General features: G+C 37.0%; 2 protein-coding genes across 2 annotated transcripts; both read right to left on the bottom strand.

The window, feature by feature from the left end:
• Positions 1-925: 925 nt before the first annotated feature.
• LOC139149728 (uncharacterized) lies at positions 926-6,327 on the bottom strand. The gene is made up of 4 exons (XM_070721678.1): positions 5,697-6,327; positions 5,251-5,424; positions 1,626-1,799; positions 926-1,134 (listed from the first exon to the last, which is right to left on the bottom strand). Exons 1-4 carry the CDS (start codon positions 6,277-6,279, stop codon positions 926-928), a joined length of 1,140 nt encoding a protein of 379 aa, XP_070577779.1. The 5' UTR covers positions 6,280-6,327.
• Positions 6,328-11,357: 5,030 nt separating this feature from the next.
• On the bottom strand, positions 11,358-22,581 carry LOC139119055 (solute carrier family 28 member 3-like). The gene is made up of 11 exons (XM_070682675.1): positions 22,459-22,581; positions 18,926-19,060; positions 18,131-18,414; positions 17,706-17,847; positions 16,406-16,597; positions 15,642-15,803; positions 14,455-14,717; positions 13,614-13,782; positions 12,680-12,856; positions 12,363-12,543; positions 11,358-11,757 (listed from the first exon to the last, which is right to left on the bottom strand). The coding sequence occupies exons 2-11, from the start codon at positions 19,013-19,015 to the stop codon at positions 11,648-11,650; spliced, it is 1,770 nt and encodes a 589-aa protein (XP_070538776.1). The 5' UTR covers positions 19,016-19,060; positions 22,459-22,581; the 3' UTR covers positions 11,358-11,647.
• Positions 22,582-23,618: the final 1,037 nt, after the last annotated feature.

The raw sequence follows: 23,618 nt of genomic DNA, 5'->3' as shown, positions 1-23,618 counted from the left end.
TGCTGATACGACACAGGAACAGGCGATATTGGGTAATAAACGATTTATCATACACCAATGCCCATAATTTTACTAAAAGAACGAAAAAGCTTAAATTTTGAGGCTTTACTGTATTTCGCCTTGCGTATAAATATCAGACTGTTTATGTGAACAGGTTTCATTCATAAAGTATACGACGAAGTCAACATCACGCGCGACATCGCTGCAAGTCGTCCATATCTCAATGACCCAAAGAAGAAAGACACCGGGATACAAAAATCGTCATACATGAGGAACCTTTTAAAATGCCATATGCTATTACAATTGTAACCGATTAAAAACTGTGCTCAGCTTTGAATCTATCCTGATTTCGATTGTTGTACGGCACGGAGCTCACGCGGAGAGGGGACGCCACTTTGTTTGTTTACCCTGACAGTTGCCATCTCAACAGTCGTTGCGCGTGCGACATCGCTGTCACGCCACGCACTCACTACATGTTCGTGGGTAGACCGTGCACAGAGCCGGCGCCGTGCGAAAGGCAGAATGTTTGCTAGAACTAGACCAAAACATACTATGGGAAAACATTTCAAGACTCAACTTGTTATTTCCGTCTTTGGCAACCAAAAATACCAGTCTTCCTCGAAGCCCTTCCAGTTTTTACGTCGGCGACATCGCTTCGCAGGCGGGGAGCAGCAGCCATTTTGTTTGTTTACGTTGTTTACCAAAAAACTGCTAATGTAGTCCGGAAAACTCCAAAACTGATGACGTTCATCGTGTACATCTCGACATTTACCTTGAAATATCACGACTGATATTTTACGGAGAACGTCAATAGGGCATGGGCATATGATAATACCACATATCAACCCATAATCATCTTAAATGTATTCCAATTTGTGTAAAATGTTTACAGACGAAATCAGTGCTTCGGTCTTGCATGTTCTTCCTATTTGACTAAATGACTAAAACTCAAACACTTACTGCGGTAATCTATACAGTTTTCACACGAACAGTGATCCCTGGTGTTTCCACACCAAGCAATAGACGAACAGCATGGCTTGTCACTGTCAGGATTACACTCGGCTGGAGTACCATCAGCAAGTGGGAATTTCAGTCCACATCGGAGATCATCTCTCCATTTCTTATTCCCCTGACCTGTGGCAGCAGGAGATATAACATTCACAAGTACAGGTAGATACATATTCTGTGTTTTCATCAGAGACGACAGCGCCATCGTTCGTTCGCCTAAATAATCAGAACGTTTACACTGATTTAGCAGTACAGGTTTCGGGTTGGGCTCTTCCGTCATTGAAGAATGCATTATAATAATCGACAATGCACATGATTGTAAGTAGACTACCAGCTAAATGACCCCAACTGAGACCCGTAGTGAGCTTTCTGCCAAAAGTTGTGACATTGACAATTGCTGATCTGACCTACAATCTGATATATCAAATCTGTGGTTTTAGCGAACGTTCGTCAATAACCCAAAATAGAAACAGTTTAAAGAATGTTCAACGTAATATTACCACTGATGAACCCATAATCACCTTAAATATATTCCAATTTGTGTAAAATTTTACAACCGAAATCATTTTTGCGGTCCTACCATGCTCTTCCTATTTGACTAAAACTCAAACACTTACTGCGGTAATCTATACAGTTTTCACATGAACAGTGATCCCAGGTATTTCCACACCAAGCAATAGACGAACAGCATGGCTTGTCACTGTCAGGATTACACTCGGCTGGAGTACCATCAGCAAGTGGGAATTTCAGTCCACATCGGAGATCATCTCTCCATTTCTTATTCCCCTGACCTGTGGCAGCAGGAGATATAATATTTCAAAATTACAGGTAGTTCCATTTTCTGTGTTTTTATCGAGACGATAGCGTCATCGTGCGTTCGCCTAAATAATCAGAACTTTACCTTACTACCATGGTTGTTGATTAAAAGTTACTGAACGTTTACACTGACTTGGCAGCAAAGGTAATTACAGCAACATAATGATGTGTAATGCTAACGTTTGTTGAAATAAACAGTGTAAATTTTCCGATGAATTTCAACAACTAATGATTTCTAGTAATGCTGTCATAAAAAAAAGTAAATTACAAACCAATTAGTGAGCTTAGTATCCGATTCGATAGACCTCCCTCAAAAAGGAGGTAAGGCTAGGGTACTTAAAAACAGCAGATAAAACACTTGGTGCCAGGAGATTAAATCAACAGAGGTTTCGGGTTTGGTTCCTCCCTCAGTGAAGAATGCATTATAATAATCGACAATGCACATGATTGTAAGTAGACTATACGAACCACATGACCCCAACTGAGACCCGTAGTGAGCTTTCTGCTAAAGGTTGTGACATTGCCAATTGCTGATCAGACGTACAATCTGATATATCAAATGTGTGGTTTTAGCAAACGTTCGTCGATAACCCAAAATAGAAACAGTTTAAAGAATGGTCAACATAATAGTACCACTGATCAACCCATAATCACCTTAAATATATTCCAATTTGCATAAAAAATACAGGCGAAATCATTGTTTGCGGTCCTACCATGCTCTTCCTATTTCACCAAAACTCAAAAGAGGTTTGGAAAATCTTGAAAAACTTGGGAGCTCCCCTTAAAAAAGTTGGTTCTACTTTCACAAATATTGGCTTGCTTATAGGCAATGAGGTTTGTTTTGACAAAACAAAAGTTGCACAAAGATTTAATCACTTCTTCAGCACAATAGCATCTTCACTTGTCGACAAACTACCTCCTATGTCAGGTAAGTTTGGCATAGACCATGTCAAACATTTTTACTCTGACAAAGGAGTTGTAGAAAACGGTTTCAAACTGTCCGTTGTCAGTGATTCTGTTGTCTATAATCATCTTTCCTCTCTTGAAAGCACTAAATCGACAGGTTTAGACAATATTCAGGCCAAAATTATTAAAGATGGCGCTGAGCAAATTGCTGCTCCTCTAACTCATGTTATTAATTTATCAATTCATCAACAAGTTTTTCCGAATGATTTAAAAAATGCCAAAGTTGTCCCAGTTTACGAAAAGAATGACAAAACTTTTGAAGGTAATTATCGGCCAGTATCGATTACAAGCATTGTTTCTAAAGTTCTGGAGAGAATAATTTATGACCAGCTAGAAGAGTGCCTATTGAAAAACAACTTACTGTATGAATTTCAATCAGGATTTAGACCAGGATACTCTACTGATACATGCTTGATTTACATCACTGATCATATCAAACACCAAATTGACCAGGGTAAACGAACAGGGGTGGTGCTTATCGACCTTCAGAAGGCATTTGATACCGTGGATCATGGGATTTTATTAGATAAGCTTAAGGTAAAGGGCGACGAATTCGGACGCGCACACGCTTTAGAACATTTCTGCGCAGATTTAACTCCAGCCTGCCGCAAATGGGTTATTTTGTAGCGCATGTATTTAACATCATCTGTCATTGTTGAAATTGAACTTTTACCTAATTTTTTGACCCAGTCTCTTAGAAATACATGTGACCTTTAACTTTGTCATATTTTGACCCCCTAGAAAGCTGGTTTTTATTCAATATGAGCGCAAAACTAACATTTCTCTCCCATTGACATGGCGCATATTACCCATTCACCTGGAGATATTGTAAAAAGTAGCGTGGTGACACCCTTTTATTAAAAGTGTAAACTAAATGGTATTATGTAAGGATTTTATTTGCCAAGTTTGGTCAAAATGACACCATTCAAAGCGACAGGAAGAAAGTCCGAAAATTATGTAGTGATATAATTTCGTTATCGTCTTTTTGTAATCGATACTTATGTTCAAATTTCTTTACAAACATCATGAAAACCATACATTCGATAGATATGGATCTTAATTCTTGGTATTTATTAAAATTCACTCATTTGCTGAGCGTTTTATAATTGCTTTCTTTAGTTTAAGTGAATTATATCATTTTTATTTATTTCTAACGACGCCATTTTAACGTCCGTTTCCATGGAAACGAGCGTGGTGACCCCCATTTTTAATTTCATTTTTGCACTTGCACAACTTCCAAGAATATTCGTGCAAAGTTTCAAGAAAATGACACCTCAACCTAATTTTGACGTAATTCGTAGTACTTCACCTTAAAGCGTTGGGCCTGAATCACGAAGCTGTTTGTTGGTTCAGTTCTTATCTGACTGGCAGACAGCAAGTGGTCAACGTAAATAATCATATGTCATCATTTAATCACATTAATTGTGGGGTACCTCAAGGATCGATACTGGGTCCGATTCTGTTTTCAATATATGTTAATGACATGTGTTCTGCTGTAAATTGTAAACTTCTTTTGTATGCTGACGACTCAGCACTGATGGTCTCTGACGAGGATATTGGTAAAATACAAAACAAACTAAGCTTACATTTGCAAAGTTTGAATGAATGGTTAGTGGATAACAAATTACTTTACATCTTGGTAAAACGGAGTCAATTCTTTCAATTCGAATCATTTCTTAAAAGAACAGTCTAAGCTTGAAATAGTCTGTAATTAATTGTCTTTTTGATTATGCCTGTGCCTACTGGTATCAAGGTTTGAAAGTTGTCAGTAAAAATAGACTACAAACAACACAAAATAAAATAATTAGGTTTGTTCTAGATATGCACCCCAGGGAAAATATCGGGCCACCTCACTTTGAAAAACTTGGGTGGCTTCGTGTAGAGCAATGAGTGTCGTATCTGAAACTGAATCTCATGCATAAAATAATAAGGGGTCAAGCTCCATCCTACCAAGCATCAAATTTCATTACCGGACAAAATGTACACAATTATAATACACGTTCTGGCAATAATTCAGTTTTTATCCCAGGAGGAGCTAAATTATTTCAAACAAGTTTTCAGTACTCAGCTTCGCAGTTATGGAATTGCCTTCCATGTAGTATAAGGAATATTGATTCCAGTTACAATTTTAAAAGAAAGTTAAAATGACATTTTCAAGATTCTTATGTCTTTCGTATCAGGAGAGATTTCATTTAATCTTTGATGTGATTTTCAGAGGGTTACAGTCAGTATTATTTAATATTTTTGAAGTGCTTGTTTTACTCCCTGTTGTCGGATTTCTTACTTTGTATTGTTTTTCATTGTTTTGTTAGTCTTTTGTCTATATGGACCACAGTGGAAATAGGTCTTTAGACTTTTCTGTGTAATCCATTCACAATTTTGTTCATTTTGTGGTGTTTATATATCATTTTGTGCAAAATAAATAAATAAATAAATAAAAATAAATAAATAAACACTTACTGCGGTAATCTATGCAGTTTTCACATGAACAGTGATCCCAGGTCTTTCCACACCAAGCAATAGACGAACAACATGGCTTGTCACTGTCAGGATTACACTCGGCTGGAGTACCATCAGCAAGTGGGAATTTCAGTCCACATCGGAGATCATCTCTCCATTTCTTATTCCCCTGACCTGTGGCAGCAGGAGATATGGCATTTCACAATTACAGGTAGTTTCATTTTCTGTGTTTTTTTCAAGACGACAGCGCCATCGTGCGTTCGCTTTAATAATCAGAACTGTGCCTTAATCATACAATTGCTGTTTGACAAAAGTTGCAGAACGTTTACCCAAAGATTAATTATGTACATTTGGAAGCACAGGGCATTTAAGCAACATAAAGAAATGTATTGTTTGTGCTTAGTTACGTGAATAGCGGAAATACAATAAAAAATTAATTTACAAACCTATTAGTGAGCCAAGTCTCGTCAATTCCCCCTCAAAGAAAGTATTTTTAGCTTCTAGTTGTGAGATCTTCCTGTCTAGGATTTGGAGTTGAGTACTGTGGGCTACTTGATCTTCCCTTATAATCTGCTTAAGATTAACACTTCGAGCATTCAGGTTCGTCAAATTTGCCTTTATCGTTTCCATTTGATTCATCAGCAAATCAAAATATCGTTCGGCGATGCTATCGTTCCTTTCCATTCTACTCTCTAATTCACCGATAACTTCATTCTGTTGGTAGATCAAACCTAGGATGTTATCTTGTCCCTGCTTCACCAGATCTATCGCTCTGTTCGACTCTCGAAACCTTTCGTAAAGCAAGTCGATGTCGTCTTCGAGGTCGTTGACAGACTGAATGGCATTGCTAACGGCTGGACAAATACCATTTTCACCTTTACCAAAAGTGAACACATATGCGCAAAGGTCAGGACGAGCGCAAAAATCCTCACTGCAGACATCGCCTCCGTCAAGTTCTGCCTTGATAGTCAACCAACAGATGCACATAAGCAATAAGATTTCTAAATTCGTAAGACGCATTTTTCTCATTCTTTTATACTTCTCGCTCAGAGCTCTATAACGAAGTGAAGCACTTTGCACGCATTGTGTGCTTTAAAGACAGTAAATACATGTTTAAGCTGGCTGTAGTACTTTTCAATAAATCACTGTCAATACACTGTGTACACATACGCGCTCAGAGGAAAACACTATATCTTCAAAACGCCTATTGATCTTCGCAATCTTATTGATTTTATCAAATCTGTGGTTAAATGTCACACTAATTTATCTGCTCTAGACTATGTTACGGTTCTATTACCATTTGGTTGTATGTTTGTGCGTTAATACTTAGTTCGTGTCAAATGCTTGGATAGTTTCATAAAAAATGTGTACATCTGTATTTTGCCAAAGACTGATCTTTCTCTCACGCTGTAGAGTTGATCTCACAAAAATGTTCCTTTTGGAGTACATCATTGTTTCATCACTAAATCAATACACATACTTTTCAATCAGATATGGCTTACAAAGTTGACCCCTGAACTTAATGTGGCGAGTTTCAACATGTTTGTACATATGCACTGAACAGAAGATATAAATTGAGCAAGCAATATACAGATGATGTATTTGTCTGTTAATATAAAATAGTTCAGAGGGTAAAATTGTGATAGGGGATAATAAACCTAGTTTTCAATCGGGTTCGAACCCACAACATACGGCATCAGTCGCCTAGCGGAGAGGCCACAGAGAGAACCGCACGGCTAAATCCCCACTCTCAAAAAGAGTGGTTCAATAGCCGGCTAAGCTGTTACATTTTTCTGACTGAGACCGCTCCACACGTTGTAGAGTTCGTGAAGCACTCACTCACGCATGCTCACTATCACACATCGCACATACAAACTTTATCGAAGCAAAGAAACGAATTCATCGCTTTAACTGGGCGAACGATAACCTCGGGGACAATTCTGTCCACCAGCAGAGTTACCAACCCAGGGTAGAAAATACGGCTAGTTTTCAATCGGGTTCGAACCCACAACATACGGCATCAGTCGCCTAGCGGAGAGGCCACAGAGAGAACCGCACGGCTAAATCCCCACTCTCAAAAAGAGTGGTTCAATAGCCGGCTAAGTTGTTACATTTTTCTGACTGAGACCGCTCCACACGTTGTAGTGTTCTTGAAGCACTCACGCACGCATGCTCACTATCATACATCGCACATACAAACTTTATGAAGCGAAGAAACAATTATATCGCTGTAACTGGGCGAATGATAACCTCGGGGACAATTCTGTCCCCAGCAGAGTTACCAACCCTGGCACTGCATAAAAACCCTTTGATACTTACTGTATTAACATGGATTATTGCCTGTATTTTAGCTAAGAGTGCATATACAGATGAATACAGTCAAGAATCCATTTTTTGTATTCAGCAAGCCTGTATTCATGTGGATTCATGTGATTCATGTGTATTATACTATAATACAGGCAACTCATAAATGTGAATTCATCTGAATTATTGGGTTTCATGCAGTGTGGATAGAAAATATGGCAAGTTTTCAATCGGGTTCGAACCCACAACATACGGCATCAGTCGCCTTGCGGAGAGGCCACAGAGAGAACCGCACGGCTAAATCCCCACTCTCAAAAAGAGTGGTTCAATAGCCGGCTAAGTTGTTACATTTTTCTGACTGAGACCGCTCCACACGTTGTAGAGTTCGTGAAGTACTCACTCACACATGCTCACTACCACACATCGCACATACAAACTTTAGCGAAGCGAAAGAAACAATTTCACGCTTTAACTGGGCGAACGATAACCTCGGGGACAATTCTGTCCACCAGCAGAGTTACCAACCCAGGGTAGAAATATGGCTAGTTTTCAATCGGGTTGAACCCACAACTACGGCATCAGTCGCCTAGCGGAGAGGCCACAGACAGAACCGCTCGGCTAAATCTCCATTCTCAAAAAGAGTGGTTCAGTAGCCGGCTAAGTTGTTACATTTTTCTGACTGAGACCGCTCCACACGTTGTAGAGTTCGTGAAGTCACTATTCACGCATGCTCACTATCATACATCGCACATACACACTTTAGTGAAGCGAAGAAACGAATTTCATCACTTTAACTGGGCGAACGATAACCTTTGGGACAATTCTGTCCACCAGCAGAGTTACCAACCCAGGGTAGAAAATACGGCTAGTTTTCAATCGGTTTCGAACCCACAACATACGGCATCAATCGCCTAGCGGAGAGGCCACAGAGAGAACCGCACGGCTAAATCCCCACTCTCAAAAAGAGTGGTTCAATATCCGGCTAAGTTGTTACATTTTTCTTAGTAAGGATAAGTAAACTGAGTATCCTGTCGGAACAAATCATAACAACAGGAGTTGATAAATTACAACAACCCAGATGTCGTTCGAATATCATTGAAAGGCTATGTCAGAGAAATCTCTGGTCTAATAAATTAAATGAAGACAAATAGATTATGGTTTAATTCGATTTAAAACGAACTTCAGAACAGGTTCCCTGATGTATTGGGGGCGCTCTAGTCAGTTTTCAAAGGAGTACGTACTAAAAACGTCTCAAACTGCATTTGTGAAACTATACATGTGAGATGCAATGAGTGGTCTGCACAATATTTTGTTTGGTTTTAGATAACTTCAAAATATTCTTGCAGATCTCAGATTTTCTGGAAAGAAGATTATCAGCATTTTCTAGATCTGTAAGTTCTCCATTTACTTTACAATATCTTTAGGTGCTGTTCTCAAAAGCGTGGACATATCTGTAGAAGCTTGGTCTATATTGCGACCAATACGGCGCGTGGCAAGCCACCCTGACAAGTCTTTGATTCTATTGATTGTTCACCCTTAAGACGGGTTTCTTACTATTTAATTTTAGACTAAAATCGGTTTTCATCATTCAAAATAGTATAAAATAACCTTGATGGCAAAGTTACTCTCCTAAACAATGTCATTTAACCTGCTACCTGGTAAATGAGCAGGTGACAGAACGTGTGGTTTGAACCTTGACCTTTCAATGGCTAAGATACTGTTGCAGTATACCACTATGTGCGATTGCGGTTTTTTTTAATTAACTGCGTCAGTTGATTGATGGGAGCTATCCATGCCATGAATCAAGGATGGGATTTAGTACCATCTATGGTTAAACTAAGTTTCTGTAAATACCAAAGGTAGCATTCACATCAAATCACGTCGCCATAACATGGTGTCAGTCCTTCGTTTTCTTCTGAGAGGTCTAATACAAGTCGCTTAAATTGTTTGGAATATTTAGGACTTTTATTACGGAGAGCTTAGAACATATATAGTTTTCTTTAGATTATTTCTATTTCATTTAAGGACTTCAGTTGGTTGACGTTTCGGCACGGTGAAGTAGTTACCAAATACATCATATCATGTTTATGTCAGCTTGGACAAATAACTACCATGAAATTCGATTGCCAATTACCATCCATTCTTTCCTACTGTACCTTGATCAATAGTTCTCATTAATGCAATCTATATTAAAGGTAAACGTATTTTATGTAATACTGACATTAATACAGCTCAAAAGGATCCATACGAGCTACAATTTTCACATAAATTGGAGATCCAAGTAAAGTCGTAAAACACGCTTTGTTACTAACACTAAGCCACTTGTCGAAACATGCAGCTAAACACCAGTGCAATAACATTTAGCACAACTATCTATCAACTACCAAAACCTACAATTAATTCAACAGAAAATATACTACATGTTTCATACTATTAGATAGTTTCCAAATGGCCAAAGAAACTCTGAAATTTCACTCTTACGTAACGGAATATAAGATATTAGGAGCTCAAGAAATTTGCCTTAAATCATTAGATAGATCGGCAAACCAGCAACGAAAATGTTGAGCTACACTGTGAATACATTTTTACATATTTTAGTTGTATCACACAAAACGTACATCGTTAATAAATTTCGACTTCAAGCAAGAAAAATGTACTCAAAACTTTACGTGTTCTCTATTTAGTCCTTCACCATCTGATAAAGACTTTTCTAACAATATTGTTGCAAAAGAGTGTATGATGAACACTATTATTCTTGGAGATAAACATAATAACTGAGCGCAATGTCCACGTTTCATTCTTGGATGCGTGGCAAATTTCCACACTGCGAAACAGCTCGATCACTGTCACGTTGAAAAGCATCGAGCTGGAGGGGGTATAGTAAATTTCAATGACGAGTTTGACCTAGGGTTGTGCGGATTACGTAACTGTAGTTAAGGATTGAAATATCTTTGAAAAACCGGAAGGTGCCGATAAGTGACACTGTACCTTTTGCAACTAAAAGTGTATGGTTGTATTAAGAAGAAAGCAAGGTGGACCACTATCTATTTCCCCGCTGATTATCGGAATGCCACTAAAGGAAACAGCCACTCCCGAATAATGCATATCTGATTAAAGGGTAATAACACCAAGCTTCGTCGATGTCATAATAATTGTACTCGAAATAAGTAAAGTTTAAATCACTTATACAGGAAAGGAGTTTGGGAAAAGTTGTTTGAAAACAACTAAAATAAAGGCCGACTCCAAATTCAGAAAAAACATATTAACAAATGATATAAATGGGATATTCAATTCAAAATGAACTATTTTGTTTATTGAAACATTTTCTGCCTGTAAATACAGAACACGATCTGAACTAATTTGGGATAATTGGATTTTCATATTTTTAAAATTTGTCAAAAATGTTAGGTTTTCTTTAGCTGATTATTGCAAAATTACAAATATTTTAGGATATTTACGCTGCGCAACTGAGGGGCACATTATTCGAAAACAAAGATAATACGATTACTACTAATTTGGGATAATTGGATGGTGAAGTAATGTCTATTTGATCTTCAAATGTAAGCTCGTCTGCTTTTCTGTTTAAGTAACACGCTTGTTTTGATGAGTAATATGTTATATCGCAACATTCAGCTACAGGGCACCTAGCATTTTTGAGAAATTTGAAAAATATGAAAATCCAAGAATCCCAAATTCGTTCCAATCGTGTTAGTTATGATACAGCTTAGTGTAATGTTAAAACCCTACATATTTTGGTATACAGTCAAATGATGCCACACACTTGATAAACGAGCATCTAGAAGTGTAGAAAATGCATTTACTCTATCAAACTTCATGGAAATAAACATACATATCACATTATCGCCACAATGTTTTAAAAGCTATTGAAAGCTAAATGTTTACAGCTGAAATCAGACAATTCAACGATTCGAAAAATACTGTTACAGAACGAACGGATGTCATATCAACAAAGTTGTGGTTCATTTTGAATAATTAGATTCACGACCAAGACGATGTCCTTGCAACATTTTGGCAAACAAAAGCCAGACAGCTTTATTGCAGCTTGTTGGACTGGTAATAGAGCCACCGATTATTAGAAACCAAGCTTCGTTGCTAAGGACCAGCCACTGTCAAAGATGGCGGCAGTGGCATTAACAGCGTCTTCTGATTGGTCAGAGATGTCCCAGTCCGTGTACAACATGCCTGTATGAGTACATACATAAAATTTGTAATTGATACTGAAGAGGGAGTATAAATGACAACAATATGAGCAGATGGTGAAAATAGTGGACTAATAAAACACAATGCCAAAAGAAGGAACATAAAATAGTTGGGCATAACCAGGACGAACAATTAGCCAGATACTGTTCAAGTTGATGGAAAAGTATGAACAGTATGATCGCAAGGACTGGTATCCCTATTGTGAACTATATATACTGTTTTAGAAACAGTTGTTTGCATTTTAGAGATTTGTAGATCGCCATTCGTTGATACTTTGAACCAGATCAAGTAAGACTGACACGTCAGTATGGAAGCATAAGCCTTCAGTCACGTATTTGTCAGGTTGTAATTTCTTGGTTCGTCCATTCTTTACTCCGGTCGCTGACTGATAAAGTGTACTTTCAACTCCTACTTATAACTGTGATGTTAATGTAGCGCTTAATTGCAATTTCGGTCACGTAAGACAAAATAATTGCGTGGGAAGATCGAAGCTATGTTCCATAAATAGTGAACGGTTATACTGAGAACTCAATTAAAAGAATGTGTAATTTTAAAGTGGGATTTAATATTTGAATTCTGAACTGCACCTGCAATACATCCCGTCATGAAGCAAGTAGTTGTTCCGGCGACGAGCGCTCGAGTAGCTATGGAAGCCAAGTCTTGTGACCTAGAAGGCGCCAATGCTGACAGCGTTCCAAGCTGCATCCCAACGCTTGACAAGTTGTCAAAGCCACACAGAATATAGGTAGAAATGACTTCAGATCGGACCTTCAGAGAAACGAAATAAATAAAATGAGTCCTCATCGTATGGAGTAGAATGATACTCACCATGCTTGATAGCATTCCAATATCAAATTAAATCAAAAAGTTTCGAAACTTGAGTTTTGAAGGGGGAGATACTCACCGACATGTATGGTTCAATTCCAGCTTCTCTGTTTGCAATCAATTCAGATAATTTTTCATAGGCAACGAATTCGTTGATGAACAGTTTTGTACCAATCAAACCAGCAACCAATCTGCAATCATCCCATTCAACTCCGATTAGGAATGCGATAGGCATGAAAATGTAGGAACAGATCAACTGAAAGAAGGCAAGTCAACAATAATTACGTACAAGTTGAATTATATCTGTAACTTGAGGATATATCTCGAAATATGGTTTGAATACATTAAGACAACAGGTGTTACGCCTGTTAGACTACTTTTAATATTGAAATTCTGTAATTGTTTAAAAGCTAATATTTTAAAGCAAAATACCCGAACGACAGAGCATTGTTTGTTTGTATGTGTTGTAGGATTAAAAATATGCAGCCGTTGTGCTGAACTAAGCTGACAGGTCGTCCATAGCCGAACTCTCCAATATTTGTTTTCTATCTGATAAACTAATAACTGACTTTTCGAAATTGGCTTCATCTTTTGGTTTAATGTGCAGCATGTCAGAAGCTGTTATCCAATTGATTGGCTGAACCTGGCCGTTATAATTGATCGTACAAATAGACTCCCTAAGTTGCTGTGAATAGCGACAATCGACAAATCAGATATAACCTTTCGAGCACGCTACACATCAGCAGCATCATTTTAATGGTAAAATTGTTTATTGTGGACAGTTATCGTGTTGTCCGTTCTTTTATGCCAGGACTAGAAAATACATCTCATTTTAAGGCATACGATTTTGTAATCTATACATAAACACTTTTTTTCGTTAAATATTTAACGATCGAAACGGAAACTTTGTATAGTTTCAGTTCATTTTGATGTTATTGCTTTGTTTATAATGACTCAATCTATACATTCAACGATTCTTGTGACTTCTGGGGAAGGTGTTAATGCAAACGTACCTCAAAGCTAAGATTTGGTATGCCAACCATCCACCCTATCCATCCTAGGATCGCATTAAGTAAAGCAATTAGCGACACAAACGCGATGAGATTGGCAGCGATGTAAGCAACTACAATAACAGCTTGGCAGGCACCATTTGCTGCTGCCTCGACGATATTTCTTTCCGGTCTGAAAAAAGAACATAACCAACTTGAAATTTGAAATATCATGATAAGATCAATTGCTACTGTTTAGGCAAGCATACATTATAACGAACTGTTCTGCTAGGACTGTGAGTTGAGTTACCCATCTTCCAGAATTCATTGGAGTTGATATGCCCAGAAAATAATCCCTTAATGGAATACCTCGAAAACTGCAGTTAACTTTCAAGATTGTATACAGATCTTTCAATAAATGTCTTGTTAAGTGCAAGATGACATATGCACTAAAATGAAACAAGGTTGAGATTAGGTAAAATGCGCCTCGAGCTCTTAAATTTCTACAGTTTGGTCAACAACGTATGGGGACACATCTTGAGTAAATAAATTTTCACAGACTACTTTCAGGAAAAATATAAAGTATAATTTTGCCGGGAATTAACTCAGGGATGGCGGCCATTTTGAATTTCAAGTGTTGTGAAATATTGGGTGAGATCATATACCAAATTTTATCACTCTCACTTCAAGGTTTTTATTCTCGCTTGAAATTTCGTTAAGGAAAGTTAGGGCAAAAGTTATGTCAATGTTAATATGCTAACTGCCTTAATCAAAAGTGTATTTTCGATCTTTAGGTACCCTATCTTACAACCTTACGGAGTGTTTTTGATTTTTAAATCAGAGAAGTAATTGACAGCTTGCTTACGGGTTTTCTATTAACCGGGCAATGTCTTCCCGGTTGATCGCTTTGTTACGGCTTGTCTCTGGATAGAAGAGTTTTGATATCCCCAACGCTGCGGGCGCTGATATGACTGAAGCGGAAATCAGGTGAGATGCGCTGACGCCGAAGGCGATGTACGCCGCCAGCACACTCCCGGCAATTGTAGCGAAGCCGCCGACCATCACGGCATGCAGTTCGGAACGAGTCATGTGAACCAGGAAAGGTCTGATTAGTAAGGGAGCTTCATTCTGTAGATAAAATCAAATGCCAGATATGTGTCACGTTAAAGGGGCTGCAACGAGTGACCAAGAGTCTAAGACAATCTCTTAAAGTTGATATTAGGTGTAAACTAACGATATATCCATATACGGAACTATATCTACATCTTATTTTAAGCAGAGTGGAGTCTAAGGTAGACAATGTTGTTTGTTCGACACATCATAGAGTTAAAAATATTTCAAACAAAGTCAAAGATCGCGAGTGTGGCTGCCAAAAAAATAAAATGTTGTCATTTCCTTTATAATCGTATACTTTGTAGGCAGTAGTGAGAAGCCAAGAAATAGGGCGTGAAAAATAATTATTCCTGTCTTAATGTTTGAGATATATTGTACGAATTTACATTATAACCTTTGGTTTTACGCTCCGACCTTTGTTTTTTAACAAGTTCCAGTCTTCCAAAAGTTGGTACCAAGTTATTACTGAAGTATTATTATTTTCTTTCAACACAGATTTCCAAAGAATGGCTTTTAAATGTTTGGAGACAAAAATGAGTTACTAACCAAGCAGAGAAGATGCACGATGAAATATCGAAAAGCAATTAGAAAAACAACTGCCAGCATTTTTTTCGTGTGCATTTGGTATGAACATGAAGGAGTTTTGTAGAAAAAGAAACGACTTTGCTTTTATTATCTCCAAGTTAAGGATGGTGACACCACTTTTGAAATTTTCTTCCGTTTGTTGAAATGACAGTATTTCAAGGATATTTTGCACATGTTCTGTGAAAATTACAGCGTGCATTAATTGACGCATGAATAGTTTAGATCATGTACCTTTTAAAGATATTCTTTGAAGCAACCGATAATTTCCATTATTCTTCAAGATTATGAAAGAGATTTCAGAAATACGTTTTATGGCAGAAAAAAGCTTTATCAAATTTAGATCGGAAGCCTTACCTGTCCCACTAGAATATTACCGGAGGCATTTACTGATTCGGAGGCTGTTGTTGCCATAGTCACTTCAAACAGCCATGCAATCTTTAGAATTACCCATTGCATTGCTCCGGAGTAGTATGCAATGGACATGAAACTTGCAAAATATATGACTACTGGTAAAATCTGGAAAAATATGAACAACAAAATACTACTCATAGTAACGCTGTTGTTATACTAACAAGCTGACTTTCACAAACTAATCTTATTTCCTACAAATAGGGCGGTGGTGATATACTGTTGAAATAAATTGCTTCTATTCAAGTGTGGAATAAAGATCTTGATATTAATACTGATCAAAGTCAAAGCAAAACGATTGGATGTCGTGACACAAGGCAATAGCTGTACATTTAATATAACACAGAAAGCCCAGCAGGTTGTCATCAGTGAGTATACAACAATATGTACATTACACATTTTGCCTTGTGTTATTATATGTAGTCATCAGGTATTACAGTCTAAAATGTCATTGATTATGAAAATATACATTGTAAGTGTTATGAGATACTGGATGGTCCAGAGGGACATGCTGTATCTTACGGATATAGGAATCTTTGAATCAAAGTAAAAGTTTCCAATAATTGATGCAGTATATAACGTCATAGTTTGGAAAGGTAAATTGCAACATAAAAATTAATTGGTTTTAGGATGTAGAGTGAATACAAATCCATTCAGGTGTAAAGAAATTAGACATCGACTCTATAGCACAATTATAGATATTTACGTACCACAAAAGCAAAATAATGGTCTCTAAAATCTTCTCCGAAGACAAATTCAGCGCCATGATCAGCAAACGAAAGAAACACTTGCATGAAGTCACCGATCCATTCGAACAATTTGTATCCGAAATAGGTTCTGAGAATGAATAGTGCAAACAAGAACTGCAGGCCGAGACCCCAAAACACAGATCGCCATCTAATCTGAAAAACGCAAAATGCAAATGTACTGGTAATTACAATTGTCTAAAATGTGCAAAAACTGCAGTCAGCCATGCAAAAGTGTATATATCGTTTATTGTTCTAGTTTGTACCAAAACTGTAGTTTTATCCCTAGAAATGTCGTCAACTGCCGCAGTTGTGATAAAATAGAAAGTTCCTGCAGTAAGAGAAATCTAAGGCAGTTGTGTCTATGGATGGATTGTAAACTGCTTAGGTTGTACTGACATTCTATCCTTTCAAACTATACGCTTTGTTCAATTTTGTTTTAATTGCTCCATTTCCACAAACATCTCATGTAAAATACGTCTCCAAAAACTGTCCTTTTCAATGTCTGACCCCTCCTTGGTCCATGTTGTAAGATTAACCCCTGATTTCCGCCGACCCCCGGTCAAAACATGAAGGGGTCTAAGTTGGAAAAACATTTTGCCAATTTATATTTCTTATATCTCTCTCTCTCTCTCTCTCTCTCTCTCTCTCTCTCTCTCTCTCTCTCTCTCTCTCTCTCTTACTTTATATGCAAAATAATTCTTGACATGCTAGTGATTTAGTAGTCCCTGTGACATTGTCATGTTTTATAATAAACATGATTCTCCCCAGTTAGAACATCATGGTAGTAAATTTAAGACTACGGCATGCTGTGTACGTGTTAGCTCCTGTATTATCGTTTGTGTAGCTTTTTTGTAAATTAACGGATGGTTATTTACGCTCTTTTAAAAAACATCATTCCCATTATTATCTCATTAGGCAATTATCAAGTGACCTTATTACTTTGTGACTTTATACCAGTATGAATAATTTCCTTCCAAGTTGATTATTGATAACATAAAGTGGCCTTATTTAGATGTTTATTTGATACATTGCAAAAAAAGTAACTGCGACAGCAATTCCGATGCATAGCGGTGGTCGATATTTCTTTTATGTACTTTTGATTTCAGTGTATTAGGGACGGCGTGATGTTCGAGTTCTATTTTACCACATTCTGCAGCTACATTTTATCACACGATAAATTATTTTAACCCTTGTTCGACAATCACATGTGTTATGTAGGGTGTGAAAAATCATTAACTTTCGTTTCTAAATATTTTCGTACCGAAGCAGGATACTTTGAACAGATAAAGCCAAAGAGAACAAATACGCAGGCGCCAACAGAGGACATCAGTTGAGGTGGATAATCTCTTGCTTCATAGATAAGATATACAATTAATCCAAGGATTAGGATAATAAAGACTGGCCTGAGAAAGACAGACAGAGAGACAAGACAGACAGACAAATAGATAGATAGATAGATAGATAGATAGATAGATAGATAGATAGATAGATAGATAGATAGATAGATAGATGTTATATGTTTTAATGTATATTTGTTCAAGTCAGTTAATAACAACACATTCAATGAGTCTTGATAAAAAATATGTTACAAATATCCATACACGAAATGGGAGTTCGATAATTCAAATACAAATAACACGCACATTAATATTGTAAGCAAGACGAAAGTGAATATCTCATACTCACCATTTGAGAATGTACCAGTACTTGCCTAGCACTCCACAGCATGGAGATAAACACTTTTCCCATAGAACATCGCCACATCTATCCCTTATCAGGGCATAAATTAGGTACAATAACGTAAGTCCAGTGAATATGAATAAGGCTAGGGCATTGTAGAAATTATACCAACAAGCATAAATGAAGTATGCACAAAAACACGCAACAAGTAATCCATATACACATATCTTGAACTCCTTTGAGTATCCATTGCACCACCTGTAAAATCCATTTATCCCATCTGCCAGTTTCTGCAATTATAAAGATGTAAAGTTTATCAAATATGTTTTTTTCATGGGCGAAAATTTGATGAACGACACTACAATATTTTGGAATGTGTAGCTACTCATAGAGAAGAATCCATTTAATGATCTAACATTCTGCATAATTTTAAAAATTCATAAGTGACATGGCATATCTATGGTTTTCACACAGTGTATAATATTAGAAATTACAAACTGCGGGTGGTGAAGTATAAAACGTTTTAACATACAGTATAAGAAAAAAATATTATGCAGAATAATTCTGTATATGCTATCGATTTAACAGTGCCTGTTTTATTACAACGCCCGACGAAGTCAGTGGTGCTCTAGAAGTCAATCTTATGGTAGATAACCGTTATTTATCTATATATTTTTCTGAGTTGTCCAATCATATTATAATAGGACATATACGATGAATGATTTCATTTGCTGAGCTACTTTATCAACAGTACTTTATCAACAATCTGATTTTGACTGAAGGAGTCATTACAATCAATACCTTTGAGAGTCCAGATTTCATATTGTCATCAACTTCAGGATTTTTGTATTGTCCTGTAACAGCCTGATCCATCTTGTCATCGCTTTCCATGTCGTTGACCTTCTCTATCGCTCCTATCTCTGTGTATTCACTTTCCTAAAGGTAGCAAAGAACATGAAGACGATCATCGATTGTGATGTAATGACGGTTTTACACATGCTATTAAAGGTATACTGTCACCTATTCCAATTTTGCCACAGTTACCATGGAAAGAGAAAATCTAACCAATCATAGATTTTAAGCGGGTGGCCGCCTTTTAAAAACAGCGCCCTCACATGGGAATTTTGAATACCAAGGAACGCCCCTTTGACCATATATGGGCATATTTAGATTACAGGTGACTGTATACCTTTAACAAAACAACGTTGAAGCTGTAACTCAGAACCTAAGTCTCCAATATGGGTCACAGCCAAGTGTTTGTATTTTGAACAAGAAACGAGCAAACATACAGGAAAAATACTGCAAAAACCAAATAAAGGAAGACATCTGGACCTTTAGGCACATTACTGATAAATGAAGTTGAGTAAATGAAAGACATGATTTCTTACAGAAATATAGCAATATTTTATTTGACCACTTGAGCATATGCGACTTGTCAGGACCACTTAATCACTTTGGACATTTTAGCAACATTTTTCTCACCAACGACATCATGTTAAACGTTCAAAAAGGTGTCATTGGCAATACATATAAATTATTCAATCGTTGGATTGTTTGATTCGACCAATTACCACAAACAGCCTCGATTCGAGAGTTCCTCACATTCTTTCACGTTTCGCTGATAGTGGATAGTAAGTCTAGCCGATTGTCTGACATGCCATCAAAATATACAAGCTTGATAAATTCTATTTGCTAAGGTTGAAATCTACCCTGGTAGGAAACATGCAATTGGCATGGTCTATGTTACTTTTTAAAACACACAGATATCTTGGCCATACACATAAGAGCAAGTTCTTCAATATATTATGTAAGAACTAATTTTAACATCAATGCATATCATAGGTGTCTCATCATTTTTAACTATTATGTTGTCAATAATCAAATTATTCAAGTAGTTTTACTCATGAATAACAAAATACAACTTGCATATTATGATGGCATCCTTTGATCTTTCAGTTATTATGATAAGAGTCACTTTTGAGTTTTGAGCAAGATTTCTACAGTACAAAGTCGCCAACATCAACATCAAAAGAGATTAATTTCTCGAGGCCATTAAACTTCTGAAGATATTTCACATTCTTCAACAAATGAAAACGTGCAGAAAATGAATTTGAAGCGCTTCGAGAAATCGACAGCAACTACCAAAATACATGCTACAGAGCGATAGAGACCCACCTTGTTATCCCAAATTGATAAGGGACTGGTCAGTTTCTTCGGCCTGGGGGGCGGTGGATTATTGTTTGCCGACGTCAAAAAGTGGCTGACCCCCCCCTATTCCAAATTTTGAAAACAGGGTGACCCCCCTATTCCTAATTTCGAAAACAGGGTGACCCCCCGGGGCGCGACATAGGTAAAACAAAAGGTGGACATAAATTATATATATATATATATATTATATTTTACATTTTACATATATTTATATTTTAAATAGTCATTTTATGTTTTAATGAAATTGTTGACATGTCAGTTGTAAGATAGGAATTTCAAAGTGTGAATCTTAAAGTTTGAATACAGTACATTTTGAATGAGCTGTATTTTGAATGAGCTGTGAATGTGTTTCCCACTTTCTCTGCTTAACCTGAACTGTTGTACAGAAATGGATGTCAATCATTAATATCAAAGAGGAAAAAGCAGTGAATCAAAAACTTTGATGGGTGCTAAGACTTGCCAACCATCCAATTAAATCTCCTGAGGAGCCATAGAGAGCTTTTTTAACCAAATCTGATGTGTACAGTGTCTGAGAGGACCTTTTCTTGTAACATTGAAACCATAAAAGCACAGCTAATAATGACAAAAACTGCCTTTTTAATGCCTTTTTGACTGTTATTTTGTTCATAAAAAAGCATCTTTCTACAGAAAACCTGTGAAACAAAGGAAAATAATTGCATCAATGAGCAGGAAAGATATCTTGTCATTTTTCTATCTCTAAAATAAGTCACTGTATCAAATATATATTGTGAAACAACATTGTCTACCTTAGACTCCAGTCTGCATAAAATAAGATGTAGATATAGTTCCTTATGTGGATATATCGTTAGTTTACAACTAAAAAAATTCATCTTTCCAATAAAGCAGAGCTTTTTCATATGTTAAATTAATTGCTAGCATTTGTGACTACCTAGCAACGTGGACCGAAGGCTTTGCTTAGAGTAATGCAATGTACAAAGAGGTTATCAATGTCAGAGAGGTTGTAAAGGTTATATTAATATTTAAAAATTAGAAATCAAGGGTTTAGGCAATACATTTCACGCTATCTTAGGTATATGTCACATATTGGTCAGTCGATTCAGCTGTTGTTATACTCACAGTTGACAAATCCACCGCTATTCTCGTAAGCAACCTATCGACAGCGTAAATATAAGACCTAGCATGGGAAATGTTTCACTTGAATAGCCATACAACTGAGAGAATATAATATGTTGAAAGAATTTCTAAATTGCCAGTGCCTGAATATGGGTACGTTCCTTAAGTCACCTTATCATAATGATTCGAAGTACAATTATAAATTGCAAAAAATAGATTTCACAATGTTCTAAAGATTTTTCATGACGGGTGCATTTTGTGGGTGTAATTGACTGTAGATTCAAAGATAGATGCAAAAATATCACAAGATTAGTAACAGCATACGATTTTAGGTGACCTTGTTTGTAGGTCAAAAAGCTCGTCATACATAGTCAAGTTGTATGAGTTTTCCGTTTTTATCGTCTACTCTAAAATGTTGTTGTTGTTTTGATGCCAATTATATGACATCATAGAGTTCCAAAGTCATCTGAACGTTGCCAATTTACCATTGCACTTGATTTGGTAAAATGGCACCAATGTCCACTCTCCGAAATGCAGTTTTGCTGTCATGCGTGACCGCCGCCATTTTCGATTTTCAAAATTTGTGTTTGTTTACTACTGTCATTTCCGTTGAAAAGCATATCGCATCGGACAACTTCTCATCCATTTTTTGCATTATTGCAATTTGCTATGTCCAAGCAGTGTAGAGACGCGAAGAAGGCAAAGAGCACTTTTAGACCTATGAAACATTCCAAGTCATTAATGTCTGCAACATCTAGTAATATAAATGTTGACTTACAAATGAAAGCAGTGAAAATATGCTAAGTTAGCTGATATACCAGGAAAGCCAAATAAAATTCATATTATCTGTTTCTGATAAGACCTTTGTACGCAGTTAACAACTATGAATCAGCAAATTCTACCAAAAGCAGATATTTTCGGGCAATGATGATTCAGACATGGAACAAAGTCCACTTAGTGTCACCAACATTCATCAGCAGTCTACAACGCACTTTCCGTTTCAATGCTCAACATTTTAAACTGTAACGTACCTGCCCGGTTCAAGTTTGCACCAAGGCTTGAATAAAAGTTGTTATTTCGGCACGCCTGTATTGGACTTCTGACCTAGAAAATTCCAAGCGCTGATGACATGTCTGCTGGTTGTTACTACCTAACTTCGTGAAACGCTAAAGGTGTACGTATTTGAATGCATCTGTCATCAAAGCTGTGATATCGCGTGACCCAAGGGCGAACTCAGTAAGACAGATATTTGACCTTTGAAACGGCGTTATATACCAGCATTACAAGCATTGGTATAGCATTGGTTTTGAGGTAGAACGCGGCTCTGGGACAGAAATTCGGGCTTTCAAATTTTATCAATTCTCCTCTGATCCACCTCTTGTGGCTCTCATTTTAAGGTCTTGACATAAAAGACAAGTTTTCAACGTCTTAGTTTTCCGAAAATCGAAAATTTTATTTTTCTTCGTTGAGTTAACACATGGATGGCGGCCATTTTGAATTTCAAATATCAGGAATCTTAGGTAGTTTGTCTCTCTAGTACCAAAGTTTGCATGGTTACTCCTGATTTTTATTCTTGCTTTAGTAAGAGAATGGCCGAAAGTTTAATTGATAAAAGTTAGACGACAGCTTAAGTCTTCACTTTCGAAGAGCATATAACCTTAAAATGCTCGTTGCCCGCATAATTAGGGCACTGAATTAATTTAAACATTTTGATGCAATGTGTTGGCTGTTTTTGTAGGCTGTATTTGATATTTTTGGAGAATTAAGAAGTTGTCACCGTCTTTGTATTTATCAAAGTCGAAAATTTGATTCACCCTACCGTTGAAATTGGTGGGGAGGGACGGGGGGGGGGGGTAGCGAACATTTCACTGCATGAAAACCCGATTATACTTACTGTATCAGCATGTATTATTGCCTGTATTTTAGCTAAGGAGTGCATATACAGATGAATACAGTCAAGAATCCATTGCTTGTATTCAGCAAGCCTGTATTCATGTGGATTCATATGGATTCACGTGTATTATTCTATAATATAGGCAACTCATTCACGTGAATTTATCTGTATCATTGTGTTTTGATGCAGTGTTTGAATTTCAGTGATGCTGAATCTTAGGTGAATTGATAGTCTGCATTGTACATTGCGATCCTGCCAATCATTCTCGATATCAAAGATGGCGTCTATAGTTTCTAA

The sequence above is a fragment of the Ptychodera flava genome, chromosome 2 (assembly GCF_041260155.1).
Source record: "Ptychodera flava strain L36383 chromosome 2, AS_Pfla_20210202, whole genome shotgun sequence".
NCBI lineage: Eukaryota > Metazoa > Hemichordata > Enteropneusta > Ptychoderidae > Ptychodera > Ptychodera flava.
Note: the sequence above shows the minus strand (reverse complement) of the source record. Positions and strands in the feature narration are given on the sequence as shown.